Below are 17,297 nucleotides of genomic sequence, written 5' to 3'. Positions count from 1 at the left end.
TTTCTTAGCCTGGTTGTTTTAAGTCTCTACTCCACTGACTAGCTACCCCTAAGTACTGAACAGAGGTATGAATAAACTGTAGAAACATGTATTTCTTATCCTTCATTAGCCATAAGCAGTTGGATTCAGATTTGAGACAATGGCAAGGGTGCAAGGCAGGGCACACAATGCATAACAGGATTTACCTACAATTTAGTCTACAAGGACCAAAGCATCACACCAGCTCATTTGTGAAGGATGATCAAATCTCGCCACTCAGAGGGGCCTCCTCTTAGTTCTCACACTGAAGTTCATGGGCTCGGCTCAACCTTGATGGACCCTACCAGCCTCTGCTTTCAGCGTGAAAATGTCCAGGCAAGGGAAAATTACACAATCTCACAACTGACCATGAATTAGAACCAAGTCAAGTGCAGAAACCCTGACCATAGTGAAGAAAGTCTCTGAAGAGTGAGGAAGTGTGTAGCACACACCTGTGCGGGGGGAATCGCAAACTGGGCTTTACAATTGAGGTCCCGCCGCTGTTACTCCCTTGTTGATGTGTAAGCAGAGGTGTAGGGAAAGAAGCGCTAGAGGCGGTGTAGGTGTCAGTCAGGCAGTCATCGCTGCGAAGGAGCTGATGAAGGGAGGAGGCGGCGTCGGTGGCAGTGGCTTCTGAGGTGTCCCTGATCGGGCACTGTGATCTCACTGAGACCCAGGCCCCGGTTGCAAAAGATTGTGCGAGATGCTTATCTTCGTGTCAAAAGATGTTGCATGTCACATGAGTACAGAGGATGAAATCTCAGAATCAAGGGCCTTGGTAAACCAAAGCCACCACACATTGGATAGCATCATATTCTCGCCAGATCGATGAGGGCAGATGGATGATTGGACAAGGTTGAGGATGCTGGTTGGGGTGGCTGGTGGGATTAAGCTGGATGCTGATGTTGAAAGTTGAGCTACTCAACCTCATGCCTTAGACAATAATAATGATAATAAGTATAACAAAATAATTAGCAGAATACATTAACTCTACTGTTGTTCTTTATTTTCTGGAGTATCTTCTTTATTTAAACTTTTTATTCGTGTTGAGAATGTGATGAATGTCACACTAATGATTTGAGAACAATGGCTTACCTGTACTGTTTTCCAAGGAGGGGGAGAATTGACTGTAAAAACTGTACGTCTGCCTTTTTATAATGGCTTCACCTGTTTCCAGGTCGTACGAGCGATGAGCTCAGAGAGGCAGATGGCTGTGTGTCAGCTAGCATCCTGTGTGGGTGTAATGTGTTGCATAAACAACCCCCACACAGCTGTTTACAAAGAAAAACGAAAAAAGCCAGTGCAGGAGGGAGTACATACAGACCGCTCAGGATGAACTCGATTCAATTAAATTAAAACCTTTATTTAACCAGGTAAGGGCATTGAGAACACGTTCCCATTTAAAATGCCGACCTGGCAGCGTAGATACAGCAGGCAACAGATACATAGAGATTAAAAACATCACAACAGTAAAACACGTACAAAACCTTGAAATCGATCTGAAGTTTAGAGCATTTCTAGTGGGTTGCTATGAGGCAAGTGGCCAGGACTGCGTGAGATTTGGCTCATCTCTGGGGCAAACCCACATGCTATCTCTGTGAAAATTAATTCCTGTCTAGTTTCTAGAACAATTACGCAGCACTTGTTACTGGCGAACTTCCTTTCCGGCACATAAACGCAATTTTATGTCCACTAGCAACTGATTCAATACAAATTGTAATTTATTTCACAAGTCCCAACTGCAGGTGGTGCAATACCCCCCATGATTTCACCATTTCCCTTCAAAGGGTGCTGTGATTAAGTCCAAGATTTAATTTACAATTGTTGCTGAAATAGGCTGCCTCTACCACCCCCCAGCACTCTAAATCCCACCTGAAAACTTTTGGTCTGTCAGGATTAAGGTTTGCTTTCCATGTGAATCTTGCTTCTTGGTGGCATTCAAGTAAAGTGGACACCAGCAACGGGTTGTTGATGGCAATGGACACTCAAAACGGGGTCAATATTGAATTGCTGGTGGTATTTGAACTTCTCAGTTTGTGCGAGAGACACTGAGGTATGGTTGTGTCGTCTAGGACTGAGAGGAATCTGTTTAAAAGTAAAGCCCACATCAAAGGTTTTGCTGTCAAATATTTATGAATAGCAGAATAGCAATAGTGGTGTTCAGACTGACGGTGGAAAGAAGCCTTTTCTAGTCTTTGTTTTGTTTTGGGGTTTGCTGCCGCAAGTATGAACTGGTTGGAGCTGTTGCAGGCTCAGCTGGGCCCCATGTCTTCCTGTCTCATGCAGCACAGAGAAACACTCAAACCACAGCACCTGCACCCCCGCCCCGGTGCACGGGCCCTTGGACTCGCAGCAGCACAACCCCAGGCGGCTCTGTGCAGAAGTGCCTCTTCACGCGAGCCTCACACACAGCCTTCCTACGACATGAGGCCGAGGTCACGACATGAGAAGAGAACGGGCTTAATTGTGTCTCCATGCAGGTTAGGACTCACATTGGCAACAGAAATGCCAATAATAAACATCAGTCCTGTCAATCCCTGAATTGCACAATTATATATATATATACACTCACCTAAAGGATTATTAGGAACACCTGTTCAATTTCTCATTAATGCAATTATCTAACCAACCAATCACATGGCAGTTGCTTCAATGCATTTAGGGGTGTGGTCCTGGTCAAGACAATCTCCTGAACTCCAAACTGAATGTCTGAATGGGAAAGAAAGGTGATTTAAGCAATTTTGAGCGTGGCACGGTTGTTGGTGCCAGACGGGCCGGTCTGAGTATTTCACAATCTGCTCAGTTACTGGGATTTTCACACACAACCATTTCTAGGGTTTACAAAGAATGGTGTGAAAAGGGAAAAACATCCAGTATGCGGCAGTCCTGTGGGCGAAAATGCCTTGTTGATGCTAGAGGTCAGAGGAGAATGGGCCGACTGATTCAAGCTGATAGAAGAGCAACTTTGACTGAAATAACCACTCGTTACAACTGAGGTATGCAGCAAAGCATTTGTGAAGCCACAACACGTACAACCTTGAGGCGGATGGGCTACAACAGCAGAAGACCCCACCGGGTACCACTCATCTCCACTACAAATAGGAAAAAGAGGCTAAAATTTGCACAAGCTCACCAAAATTGGACAGTTGAAGACTGGAAAAATGTTGCCTGGTCTGATGAGTCTCGATTTCTGTTGAGTAATTCAGATGGTAGAGTCAGAATTTGGCGTAAACAGAATGAGAACATGGATCCATCATGCCTTGTTACCACTGTGCAGGCTGGTGGTGGTGGTGTAATGGTGTGGGGGATGTTTTCTTGGCACACTTTAGGCCCCTTAGTGCCAATTGGGCATCTTTTAAATGCCACGGCCTACCTGAGCATTGTTTCTGACCATGTCCATCCCTTTATGACCACCATGTACCCATCCTCTGATGGCTACTTCCAGCAGGATAATGCACCATGTCACAAAGGTCAAATCATTTCAAATTGGTTTCTTGAACATGACAATGAGTTCACTGTACTAAACTGGCCCCCACAGTCACCAGATCTCAACGCATTAGAGCATCTTTGGGATGTGGTGGAACGGGAGCTTCGTGCCCTGGATGTGCATCCCACAAATCTCCATCAACTGCAAGATGCTATCCTATCAATATGGGCCAACATTTCTAAAGAATGCTTTCAGCACCTTGTTGAATCAATGCCACGTAGAATTAAGGCAGTTCTGAAGGCGAAAGGGGGTCAAACACAGTATTAGTATGGTGTTCCTAATAATCCTTTAGGTGAGTGTATATACACATATACATATACATATACATATACATATACATATACATATACATATACATACACACACATATATATATACACATATAGACAGGTACATGTTTAGAATACTAGCATGAAAAGATGTCTGCTTGCAATAACAAGAGAAAAATAAATGAATGGATCAGAGAATAAACGAAACCATGTGACATCTTTGAAAGAATGAAAATGTTAAAATGACAAGATGCAAGATACAGATCAAAGAAGGACAAAGGAAGCCATTGAATGGATCCCAAGAGATGGAAAAAGACCCAGAAGACGAGCACAAAGATGATGGAAAGATTACAGCGAAGCACACAAACACACGCACACACACACATATATATATATATATATATATATATATATATATATATATATATATATATATATATATATATATACAGCTATACACAAACACATATATACAAGTATGGAGACATTGCGTTAAAAAAGCAGTTTTATTGTAAACAGTAGTTAATCCTTACAATTACTCTTGTACAAATACATAAAATGAATCTGAATGTAAATATATTCTGCAAAGGTATGGAAATAATTCTGTTAAAAAATTACTGGATTACACTTAAAATGTTTGAACTTTTACCAGAAACACATAATACAGTACTTTGAATAGTAAATCTATTTGATATTCTGTTTCCTGAATAATATGAGCCAGTATGCACACAGGTGAAGATAATGATGGTTTTAGTCAAATATAGTCTACTTTTTAAATAAGTAGCAGATAAATTAAATATACAACATTGATTAAATCTGTTTTTTGAAATGCAGAGAAGCCCAGATACTGCTTCTGTCAGTGTCAGTGGCATATACTTGTCATAATAGTGAGCATTTTCCCCTGTGTTGGTTAAACATGAAACAGTTTGAGTGCCAAAGCATTCTGTTCATTCCTGATACAGTGGCCACCGATTCCACACTCATTTTGACTTGTTTCTCAGGACTCTCTCCGTCCTTCCCAGGAGCATCTATCGGTTTATCTCAATACAATGCACCAGGTCCGCACTGAGCTCTGCCTATCCTGTGTGGACGATCGGGAGGGATATCGCTTGATACCTAGTAAGGTAACGCTGCTATAAACAAATTCAGTCTAGCGCTCTACTTGATATGTCGGTTATAGCAACCCATGGCTCTCGATGCAGACAGTAGTTATTATTAGGGTCCTGTGTTTTGCAGCAATTATAGGGATGGGTCGCACAAAACAAAGGGCCCGATGCGTCAGCAAAGTCTGCTCGGGAACCATAATACATACGATTATATAATGGTTTGCCATTTTTGGTTTCTTGTAGTAGATATCGGTCTGTTGGAGAAAGAAGAGAGAAATGCTGATCCTTGCACCAAATGGTCTCTCCCAGAAACTCGGTTCTGATTGCTAGACTTCATGTCAAAGCCTAGGCGGGAAACATTAGGGGTAACGGAGTGCCTGAGCGAATGAGGGTGATAGCAGCGCACTGCAGTGCATTGTGGGACCAAAACAACTCTGTTACATTCAGCTCTTGACCACAGTTACACAGTTCCTTCATTTGAGGTATCAGGAGATGAGCTATACAAAAAAAATATCCATCTCCTCGGTCTCAATTCGTTGTGGCGGCGTGGCAGGACTTCAAATGGAGATTAAAGAGAAAGAAGAAGAAAGCGAAGAGGCTGGAGTGACTCGGACGGGGGAGAGAGAAGTGGTTGTCTTAGTGGTGCCGAGTGTCCCATCCTTGGAAGGAGATCAGTAGCCCTCTTGCTCCGTCACATGTGGGTGGCTGTGGGCCCTGGCTGCCGGTGCAGGTCAGATGCTCCCCGCCAGCAGAGGGGACCTCTCTCCCCGGTGGACATACACATCGACGTTATAGTGCGTCGCGTCGTGCAGGTGGCTGGCACTCAGGACGGCCTCCGCGCGAAGTGTGATTTTCTGGCAAAGGGAGACAGAAGACTGACCGCTGAGCGAGTGTCCCTGAAACACCCACTCGATGGAGAGGGGAGATGCCCCTACCAGGCCTCAGGGCCCGGTGTTGTCTGGGCAAGAATTAATGTATTGAGCACAGATGTGAGCAGCGGATTCTTGAAAAGCATGTCCGTTCAGGACTGTAAGCAGCAGCGATGAAAGTGGGTCAGGAGGACGTGTGCTCATTGCATTTTGTTCTGATTCTAATGGTTTGAAATGTTTTTTTGTAACCTGTAGGTCGCACTGGATTAGGGCGTCTGCTAAGAAATAACTAACAATGCTGAATCTGACCCTTCCTCACCAATTACTCCACTCAGCTGCTCGTCCAGTCACTGGTCCTCTCCCGCCTGGACTACTGCAACTCCCTCCTGGCCGGCCTGCCTGCAACTACTACCTGCCGCTCCAGCTCATCCAGAACTCTGCGGCTCGTCTGGTATTCTCTCTGCCCCGATTCGCACACGCTACCCCACTGCTCCGCTCCCTCCACTGGCTCCCGATACCGGCACACATTCAGTTCAAGACACTGACCCTCACCTACCGCTGTCTCGACCACACTGCACCAAGCTATCTTCAGACACTCGTCTCTCCATACACTCCCTCCAGACCACTGCGCTCCTCCAGTGCTAGAAGACTAACTCTGCCTCCTCTCCACTCTCCTTCCTCCAGAGCCGCTCCTTCTCATCCCTGGCCCCTAATTACCCCACGGTTCCCCAGCCCAAGCACAGCTGAAATAAGCACCTAAACATCTTCATATACTGAGCACCAACACAAGTGCTGGGATTCAGAGGTCATAGTCCTCGTGGTCAGAGTGCCTCATCCGCAGTGGATCTGTCTCACTTCCTCGGGGGAGGGAGGGTGGGTGGAACACTTACCTGGAAATCCCGAATGTAGGTGAGGAAGAAGCAGACGAAGGAGAAGGCCAGAGACCACTCCGAAATGGTGCTGATGATGTGGGCCGTGTAGCCCTGCAGACACGGGGCATGAGGACAGTTCATCAACACAGCCATCACTATCTCTGGAATCACATTATTTTTTACATAGGGATTATAACAATCACCCATTCATATGGCAGGGTTTTCTACTGGAGCAATCTAGGCCCGTGTGGGGACACTCACCGTCTCGCCCGGGATCCAATGCAGTTTCTTGGCCACGTCGATGCCTGGCAGGCTGCTGTACATGATCACAGAGGACACGAACACTGGAGGAGGGTGGATTAAGGGAAGAGCAGACTCAAAATGCAGGACAGAAGCTTCTGGCATCCTGGACCGTGCAACACTTGTGCTAGAACAGTGCATGAGAAGCCTGCTGAGAACGCATGGCAGCATCGTGTTCTAGAGACGCCCAGCAGCCAAAGCTGCTGCCCTCCCTTTATCACCGCCCTTTCCAAGAAACCGAGAGACACTAGCAGGGCACTTTCTGTGGGTGACCCAACAGCAGAAAAACTGAATAGCCACTTCCACTGTAATCACTGCCATTGTTGCTTTTCAAGTAAAATGTCATTAAATCACTGGCTTTCAGTTCATTATCCTGCTTGTTTTTTTCCTGCCCTGACTTTTTGATCCCTTCTTGTCAATCCAACGCTAAGCAACAACAACGAACCCACACACCCACCGAGTGTTGACAAATTGCCTCTTTCATACCTCACCCCCCAATTTCTGGGTCATTAGCAATAAACTATCATGCATAACATTGCAGAGGCAACAGATGTCTCCAGCCAAACATCACGAAACACGCAGCTCTGGGCTGGAACACACGTCAACACTAATAATAATAATAGAGTTTCTGAAACTGGAACAGGCCGCTCTCCTGAGATTCGCTTCAACTTTAACATTTAACACTCTCTCTCTCTCTCTCTCTCTCTCTCTCTCTCTCTCTCTCTCTCTCTCTCTCTCTCTCTCTCTCTCTCTCTCTCTCTCTCTCTCTCTCTCTCTCTCTCTCTCTCTCTCTCTCTCTCTCTCTCTCTCTCTCTCTCTCTCTCTCTCTCTCTCTCTCAAAAGGATACTGCTCACAACGCTGACGCCGCACCACAGCACCACCCACAGTCGCACCCAGAACATCTTCTTGCCGTGAATGTGGGGCTGCATCTTGTAGGACAGGACCGTCTGACACAGGATGTAAATGGCTCCCACTCCGAAGGTCAGCACCGACCCCACCCAGTGCATGACGATGAAGCTGGTTTTCTGCAGTCCAAAATGGATTAAATTAATTATTTTCCTTAAAATTCTACAAACAATACCCCATAATGACAACGTGAATTAAGTTTGTTTGAAATCTTTGCAGATTTATTACAAATAAAAAACAAAAAAAACACATGTACATAAGTATTCACAGCCTTTGCCATGACACTCAAAATTGAGCTCAGGTGCATCCTGTTTCCACTGATCATCCTTGAGATGTTTCTACAACTTGATTGGAGTCCACCTGTGGTAAATTCAGTTGATTGGACATGATTTGGAAAGGCAAACACCTGTCTATATAAGGTCCCACAGTTAACAGTGCATGTCAGAGCACAAACGAAGCCATGAAGTCCAAGGAATTGTCTGTAGACCTCCGAGACAGGATTGTATCGAGGCACAGATCTGGGGAAGGGTACAGAAAAAATTCTGCAGCATTGAAGGTCCCAATGAGCACAGTGGCCTCCATCATCCATAAATGGAAGAAGTTTGGAACCACCAGGACTCTTCCTAGAGCTGGCCGCCCGGCCAAACTCAGCAATCGGGGGAGAAGGGCCTTAGTCAGGGAGGTGACCAAGAACCCGATGGTCACTCTGACAAAGCTCCAGTGCCTCTCTGTGGAGAGAGGAGAACCTTCCAGAAGAACAACCATCTCTGCAGCACTCCGCCAATCAGGCCTGTATGGTAGAGTGGCCAGACGGATGCCACTCCTCAGTAAAAGGCACATGACAGCCCGCCTGGAGTTTGCCAAAAGGCACCTGAAGGACTCTCAGACCACGAGATACAAAATTGTCTGGTCTGATGAAACAAAAATTGAACTCATGTCTGGAGGAAACCAGGCACCGCTCATCACCTGGCCAATACCATCCCTACAGTGAAGCATGGTGGTGGCAGCATCATGCTGTGGGGATGTTTTTCAGTGGCAGGAACTGGGAGACTAGTCAGGATCGAGGGAAAGATGAATGCAGCAATGTACAGAGACAGCCTTGATGAAAACCTGCTCCAGAGCGCTCTGGACCTCAGACTGGGGCGAAGGTTCATCTTCCAACAGGACAACGACCCTAAGCACACAGCCAAGATAACAAAGGAGTGGCTACAGGACAACTCTGTGAATGTCCTTGAGTGGCCCAGCCAGAGCCCAGACTTGAACCCGATTGAACATCTCTGGAGAGATCTGAAAATGGCTGTGCACCGACGCTCCCCATCCAACCTGATGGAGCTTGAGAGGTCCTGCAAAGAAGAATGAGAGAAACTGCCCAAAGATAGGTGTGCCAAGCTTGTAGCATCACACTCAAAAAGACTTGAGACTTGATGTAATTGGTGCCAAAGGTGCTTCAACAAAGTATTGAGCAAAGGCTGTGAATACTTGTGTACATGTGCTTTTTTTTGTTTTTTATTTTTAATACATTTGCAAAGATTTCAAACAAACTTCATTCACGTTGTCATTATGGGGTATTGTTTGTAGAATTTTGAGGAAAATAATGATTCCATTTAGGAATAAGAAAAAGTGAAGTGCTGTGAATACTTTCCGGATGCACTGTATGATTGTCAACCCCCTTCGATATCCAACCCCACAAGATGTAGGTGTCTCTGTGTGGCATAAGCAGCTTTCCCGTGGTTTTAGATGAGGCAGTAACCCTACTCACGTCCTGTCTGTAACAAACCCCTGCAACACGTAAATGGGCAGCCCTGAACCAGACATCAATGGTGATAAAACACCAAGCATAAAATGGAGCAGACACAGAAAACATCAGCATGTGTTAGCTGGGATTTGTGGATCACGCAGGCTGTGATGTAGAGTCCTGCAGAAGGTGCAGCCTGACCTGGAAGTTGGCCACGATGCACATGCCGAAGCAGCTGATGACCCCGAGCACCAGGCCGGCCATGTTCCACCTGCGGACGCTGTCATCATTCCTGGTGAGGGCTTCCACCTGCTTGTATCTCACGTACATGGTGGCAATACCTGCCACAGAGCAGGAAAGGCAGGGTTCAATCGCCGTATTAGTACATTTACACCGATTAGCACAGCATGCATGGCACTTCAGAATGTGCCTCCTAAAATCCTATGGGGGGGAAACAAAGACGGTTGCAATGCTGAATTTTTCGATGCCGTCAGTCCCCTACAATACTGGGGTGGCTTAGCTAGACAGGACACTGATTTCTGTTGCTTTTATCATGATGTACATTAGCCATAGTCATGTGATTAATCGAACCCGTCAATCTCACACTCTAATATGGTATTTCTTTAACTTAAAACTATGGACACATTTATTTTGTCTTGAAACCCTGTTAGACATAGTAATCATTCCTAAGTTGAGGGGATGGTAGTAATTAAAATGATGCAAAAAAACAACAAACAAAACAGAAATCATACCTAAAAAGGATGCAATGTTGAGCATGATCCCAAACACACATCTCTCTGGAACAACGGTCCCCGTGTCACTGTGGGGGAAACACAACGTTCATGCTTTAACACTGCACTGCATGAAGCGGATAATCGACCCGGCTGACACAGTACAGAGCATTATTACTATTTATTATTGCCAGATGGCTTTATCCAGAGCAACTCAGAGTTTACACAACACTGCCTGGCTTCCTCTCCCCCCCAACAGCGCAATTCCCAGAGTTTAGGGGCTATTACTCAATTGTATCAGTTTCCCAGCAAACTTTTTCTTTCCTTTCAGTGCAGGAATTTGAGCCATTTTCCAGTTTCACTATTGGTCAGCCCTGGACATTTTTCAGTGAGTTAATCATTGCTCATAAAGTAAAAATTCCCATGTCTACAAGAAAAAAAAAAGGAAACCAATGAATGAAAATATACAAAACTTGTGAATTGTATGTTGAGAAATCCCCCTCTCTGGAGACTAATAACCTCCGTGCACTCCCGCTCCCAGCAGGGAGGCTCTTTCTGAAGACACATGGCTCCGCCGTGTGGTCACTCTGGGTGCTGCCCTTATCTTCATTAATCTGAAGCATAAACTAGACCTTTGCATTCTTCAATTTGAAAAAAAAAAGAAAATGGACACGAGAGGTCAGGAAAAGATACACACTCATGTCCAAGTGTGACCTTGAGTGCTTGTTTCATAATTAAGCTGTATGTACTCCTTTGGGTTGCCTTGCTTTTCAAGACAAAGATTCAGTTCCTGTAAAATGCCCTCCCATGACTGGCAGTTGAAGTGAGGTGTTACAGCGTGACCGTTTCCTAACTCTGCATTGGGGAGGGGGGGGGGTAGGAGGACAGCACCATAGATGAAGGTCTCAGAGGAAAACCTCACCACCGTGCTCAGCTCAAAGAGCAGGGCGGGGAGAAACACGCAACAGGGTGCTAATTCCTCATAGTTATAAATGAATCAAAACCACTTTTTGCACCTGTGAGAGAAGCAAGCTTGCTCAGTTAAGAGCTATAAGCATTGTGGTAGAAGTGGGCCACGAATTACTCTCGTCTGGGGGAGCTGTGTTACATAACCGTCCTAAAGGAATGGGGGGGCGATACCTGACAAACGGAAAACCCATCTCTGCACGCTGTGGTTTTATATTCAGAAGCAAATCTGCATTCTTGGAACTCCCCTTTCGATTCCGTTTTGTGTCAAGCAACTAAAAAGATAACTGCACTGACTTGTCCATCTGTTTTTAATGACGTTGAAATAAGAAAAAGCGCTGGATAAAGTGGAGGAACAGAACTAAAGACAACATCTGTTCTTTTGCAACTCCTATGGCTCCCCTCGCTCACAGGGAAAACATAACGTCGCAGAAATCAGAACTGAATCAGATTAACACCTCTTAAGCAACACTGCTAAATCTCTTCCCCAAAAGGCCATCTACAGTTCCACATCAGTACTGATAAAACCAGCAATGTTGTGGTCAGAGTCATGCCTGTTTTCTTTTTATGCTTTTTTATGTTTCCAATAAAGCAGTAACTGCTGCCTGAGTTGCACATGTTTCATCACAGCAGCACAGTCCCATGACCAGCACTGACAAACTGCCTCCCTCCATCCCTTAAGCAAGAGCGGACAGCTTCCTGATGAAGTCAAGACCTCAGCTCCCCCACACAGACGCAAAGCGGTACACTTTCAACAGCAGACCCATGACAAACACACACGATGAAAAGAGCTGGGCCTTCTAATTCGTACATAATCACCCCAGTCCATTTCCTTCTGATTAAATGTTTTTGCTGCCATCCTTCAGTAGAATGACTGTTTTGAAATAAAATATAAATGTTTTAAGAATGACTTATTCTTGCATTCAAAAAGGAATTGTGAAAAACAAAAACAAAGTTATGGTTACATATTAAAGAGTGGTATAACTAAAATTTACATCAAAGAGTTACCGCAAGAAAAACACAGTACGAGATTCAAACATGTCTAGCAGAGTGTAAGCTGGCACTGAGAAGTAGGGGAGTAATGGCACCAGCAGATGTTATCTGTGTCCCGCACCTTGGAAGGCTTTTATCTTTACCCAGACCACAACAAGCAAAACGTTTATTTTTTATGGTTAGTTAGTTAGTTTATGGTCAGTGTTCTTGTAAAGTACACCACACAAGACAGAGCATAATATCGAGCAAACACCTCTGTGAGCAGCCCAACCTCTCTTTGACGACTCGACCACCTCCTGTCCCTTCAACACGACTGCCTCCATCTTAGACCATTTCCACAGACGAAACAGTAAATCAGCATCTTTTAAAATGGTGCTTTGTTTCCCAGTTTGTTTTTCCATCACACTTTTTAAGGAATCAAACGACAAATGAAATGCATGAATACTTTTTAAAAACAAACAAACGGGAACACATAATAAAATGCTACACTCTCTATGAGACATGACCTTGCTCTAGCGAACGTCTAGTAAAGTTTAGCAGCAACAAATAAGTGCCAACCAGATTCGTACACACACACATTACACACATACAATCTGAGATGATTCCTGCATTATGATTAGAGAATTCAAGACATTAACCTTCCATGCAGAGCCTGCAAGACTGAACACTTCACTTCCCCACATCCTCACCTGATATAGGGAACCAGGGGGTCCACATGGTGGAGCAGCACGGCGGTGACGTAGGAGAGGATGAAGGTGCCCGAAGTCCAGACCACCAGCACCACCGGGAGGGCACACAGGCCCTGCTGGAACCACCACATGCCCACCGATGGAAACCGTCAACACTGGCAGAGAGACACGGGCATGGGCCAGGTGTGGGACGAGGCGAGACTCCCCAGGTATCAGCGGGGGCCAGGCCAGGGGGTGGGGGAGAGACGGGGTCAGTAGATCAACGGGCTGCCGTGATCTGGAAGAGAAAACACCCAGGGAACATCAGGAAAGTTTCTCTCCTCGGCTTCACTCAGACTGCCATCCCACAGAACTGCCTGCCTGTGGAATGCAGGCGGCAAATCTGGCCATCGGGGAGATTTGATCACACTGAACTGGGACCCACCCGCCTCTTGTGACTGAGTTTTACTAACAAACCCCCTCACAGACAATTCCTGGGCAGTCAGCTGACTCCCAGAGACCAATTTCACTTTCATATCTGTTTTTTCAGTTTATTTTGGCCAAGGCTTTAAATTAAAAATATATATATATATATATATATATATATGTATATTTGCAGACTGGTGCTTCTGCTTCCAGCTCTCACACACATGTACATCCAGATTACGTACATAAACACACAAAGAACGTACACACAGAAATAGCAACACACACACACTCAGGAGAGCAAACGTTCAACAGGAAACAACTTGATTACATTCATGTGCTGATAGAAAATCGAATTAACCCTCTGTATGGAGAGACCGGAGGCTGGTAGTTCTTTTTTTTTCCTGCAAATTCCCTCAGCGGTCGTTGAACATCTGCCCTTTTTTGTTTTAAGTAACTATCATATTATAAGTATTACATTTCTGCAAAAGAACTCGTCCATGTGTTTCCTGGAACACCCAGCAGGGTTCTCTCTTCTATGCAAACAAACATCCGTAACAACTTTCATTTCAAAGACCGTCTAACACCTAACTTTACACACTAGGCCGGTGGTAGGATTTATTTACTGAATGTCGTGGTAATTGAAATGATAAGAAAATAAATGTCATGTCATACGAGACTGTCAAAGGCCGTTCAAACTGCTTCCCATTGAAAAGTCTGAACTTCTAAGACTTCCTTTTACAACTGAGCTGATCATACAGTGGATGAGTCCCTGAGACTAATTTAGCCATTTCTGAAGCAAAGTATCATTTTGAAAATAAAAAAAAAATACTGAATTAAAGTCACATGGGAAATCTTCAATTATATGCTGTGTTTTAAAATCTCAAAACAGCACTCAGATATCTCCAAGACATTTTAAGATGAGGTTTACCACAAAAGAGTGCAATGAGCATGCATGATATACTAACATAACTGGAAAGAAAAACTCAAAATACGATTTTCCGTTAAAGCAAGACATGTTCTCGTTGGGTTGACAATTTCCGGCTCTACCAGGCGACCAGTAAATGGAAACCTCAATGACTGGGCGATGATCTCGCCAGGCAACACTGCACAATCTGTTTGTTGGACTTTGTAAACACAAGTATGTCAGTAGTTATGATTAAGGTTCATTATTAGCATAGGAATGAATACAATGTAATTTAAAAATAGATACGTTTCCAGTGTTGCAACACCATCCTTCTTACTTTTTTTTTAATTAGAAATTGGGCAACATAATCTCAATCTGTTTACAGCTGAAAAACATACCAAATCAATTTAAACATTAATATACAGAGACGTGTTATGTGTGCATAAGACAGTGTTGCGTGCTTTAATGACTCGACGACTTTAAATCACTCAAAAACAAAACGCATACAAAATGATAATAGGACACAAATAGCAAAATCGCAAATGCAAACTGAATATACATAAACTGTAGATATGGTTTAGATTTTAAAAACCTGCAGTTCACGCATTTTCAGACTGAACACCTTCAGCACAATGAGATGTTATAATGAAACGTGTTTAACAGCGACTCTGGATTCACACCTTATTTGACACTTCAGTCCAGCAGGCCTGTGATAATAACTGAAGTACAAGCCGACTTCAGTTTCATTAAATCTATATTAAACCTCAAGATTAAGAGCTTATGCCAAGGCAGTGAGTGGCAGGATGCATTTGACACATGTTGTTGTGCTTTAGTCATTTTAATTTTAGTTATAATAATAAAAGCAACATTAAAAACACCGTCGCTCGAGTTCCTCTTGACTGTGTTGCCGACACACATTTGCAATCGGATCAATAACAGACTGTGAAGATAATGAAGTCGCGTTTCTTCACAATTAAAAGTCAATCACGATCAATCTCAGAAAAAGGTGCTCAGGATAATAACATTCCCATTAGCAACGGTATTAACTGGCAATACACATTCAACTGAGCCTGTAATACCAGCTTCATTTGAGAGACGAGCACGCCTGTCTGAAGAAGCAACGGCGGAAGGTCCGAGCTCACCGTCCTGCCTGCTGTCAGCGAGGGATCGTTTCCTCCAGAGGGTCTGTGTGCCGGTCGGACCCGATACTCTTAACCAAGTTTATCAGAAGTCAAAGATACAAAAACCCAAACTTGTTGTGCTATCGGGTCGCTTGCAGCGGTTTAAATGGGGCTGCATCACCAGACTTAACTTAGTTCCTCAATTGCTTTTCACCGGCATCCTCTCTGCGCATGACAGTCCCTGGGCTAGTCGGCTGCTACGTGACTTTGTTCATCTTACCCTAAACAAATACAAAAAGCAAACGCGAAATACTGACCAGGAAGCTTCAGGGACTTGTCAATCTCCAATGTGCCACACACACCTGCACAACACCACGGCTGCGCATCCCGCCAGGCCGGACCAATCGACCGGGACGGACTCCTCGGTCTGAGCCCAGAGCACAGGGACGCATCTCGCCAGGCCAGAGCAATCGATGGAGGACTGATCGATATGATCCGATTTCTGTGAAGCAGCGCCATCTAGAGCCGTACAAATCCAGGAAAATATTAGAAATCAACAAATGCACTAATTTGACATGTTTTAAATACTGCCACAGTATTAATAAAGGACATCATACTGGATTATTCCACCTCAACACAGCAAAACATGCATATATATATATATATATATATATATATACACTCACCTAAAGGATTATTAGGAACACCTGTTCAATTTCTCATTAATGCAATTATCTAACCAACCAATCACATGGCAGTTGCTTCAATGCATTTAGGGGTGTGGTCCTGGTCAAGACAATCTCCTGAACTCCAAACTGAATGTCTGAATGGGAAAGAAAGGTGATTTAAGCAATTTTGAGCGTGGCATGGTTGTTGGTGCCAGACGGGCCGGTCTGAGTATTTCACAATCTGCTCAGTTACTGGGACTTTCACGCACAACCATTTCTAGGGTTTACAAAGAATGGTGTGAAAAGGGAAAAACATCCAGTATGCGGCAGTCCTGTGGGCGAAAATGCCTTGTTGATGCTAGAGGTCAGAGGAGAATGGGCCGACTGATTCAAGCTGATAGAAGAGCAACTTTGACTGAAATAACCACTCGTTACAACCGAGGTATGCAGCAAAGCATTTGTGAAGCCACAACACGTACAACCTTGAGGCGGATGGTCTACAACAGCAGAAGACCCCACCGGGTACCACTCATCTCCACTACAAATAGGAAAAAGAGGCTACAATTTGCACAAGCTCACCAAAATTGGACAGTTGAAGACTGGAAAAATGTTGCCTGGTCTGATGAGTCTCGATTTCTGTTGAGACATTCAGATGGTAGAGTCAGAATTTGGCGTAAACAGAATGAGAACATGGATCCATCATGCCTTGTTACCACTGTGCAGGCTGCTGGTGGTGGTGTAATGGTGTGGGGGATGTTTTCTTGGCACACTTTAGGCCCCTTAGTGCCAATTGGGCATCGTTTAAATGCCACGGCCTACCTGAGCATTGTTTCTGACCATGTCCATCCCTTTATGACCACCATGTACCCATCCTCTGATGGCTACTTCCAGCAGGATAATGCACCATGTCACGAAGGTCGAATCATTTCAAATTGGTTTCTTGAACATGACAATGAGTTCACTGTACTAAACTGGCCCCCACAGTCACCAGATCTCAACCCAATAGAGCATCTTTGGGATGTGGTGGAACGGGAGCTTCGTGCCCTGGATGTGCATCCCACAAATCTCCATCAACTGCAAGATGCTATCCTATCAATATGGGCCAACATTTCTAAAGAATGCTTTCAGCACCTTGTTGAATCAATGCCATGTAGAATTAAGGCAGTTCTGAAGGCGAAAGGGGGTCAAACACAGTATTAGTATGGTGTTCCTAATAATCCTTTAGGTGAGTGTATATAGTGTCCAGTGTATAGA

General features: G+C 44.6%; 1 protein-coding gene across 2 annotated transcripts; it reads right to left on the bottom strand.

Moving 5' to 3' along the window:
• Positions 1-4,266: 4,266 nt before the first annotated feature.
• dram2b (DNA-damage regulated autophagy modulator 2b) lies at positions 4,267-15,802 on the bottom strand. 2 transcript variants are annotated; one of them, XM_066703330.1, is made up of 8 exons: positions 15,693-15,802; positions 12,943-13,219; positions 10,316-10,383; positions 9,765-9,904; positions 7,770-7,947; positions 6,883-6,965; positions 6,640-6,732; positions 4,267-5,734 (listed from the first exon to the last, which is right to left on the bottom strand). In XM_066703330.1, the coding sequence occupies exons 2-8, from the start codon at positions 13,071-13,073 to the stop codon at positions 5,612-5,614; spliced, it is 816 nt and encodes a 271-aa protein (XP_066559427.1). In that variant the 5' UTR covers positions 13,074-13,219; positions 15,693-15,802; the 3' UTR covers positions 4,267-5,611. The 2 variants fall into 2 exon arrangements, with proteins under 2 accessions (XP_066559427.1, XP_066559428.1); XM_066703331.1 differs by lacking the exon at positions 15,693-15,802 and adding an exon at positions 15,397-15,681.
• Positions 15,803-17,297: the final 1,495 nt, after the last annotated feature.

Source organism: Amia ocellicauda, chromosome 5 (assembly GCF_036373705.1).
Source record: "Amia ocellicauda isolate fAmiCal2 chromosome 5, fAmiCal2.hap1, whole genome shotgun sequence".
Taxonomy (NCBI): Eukaryota; Metazoa; Chordata; class Actinopteri; order Amiiformes; family Amiidae; genus Amia; species Amia ocellicauda.
This window is presented reverse-complemented; position numbering and strand designations above follow the sequence as displayed.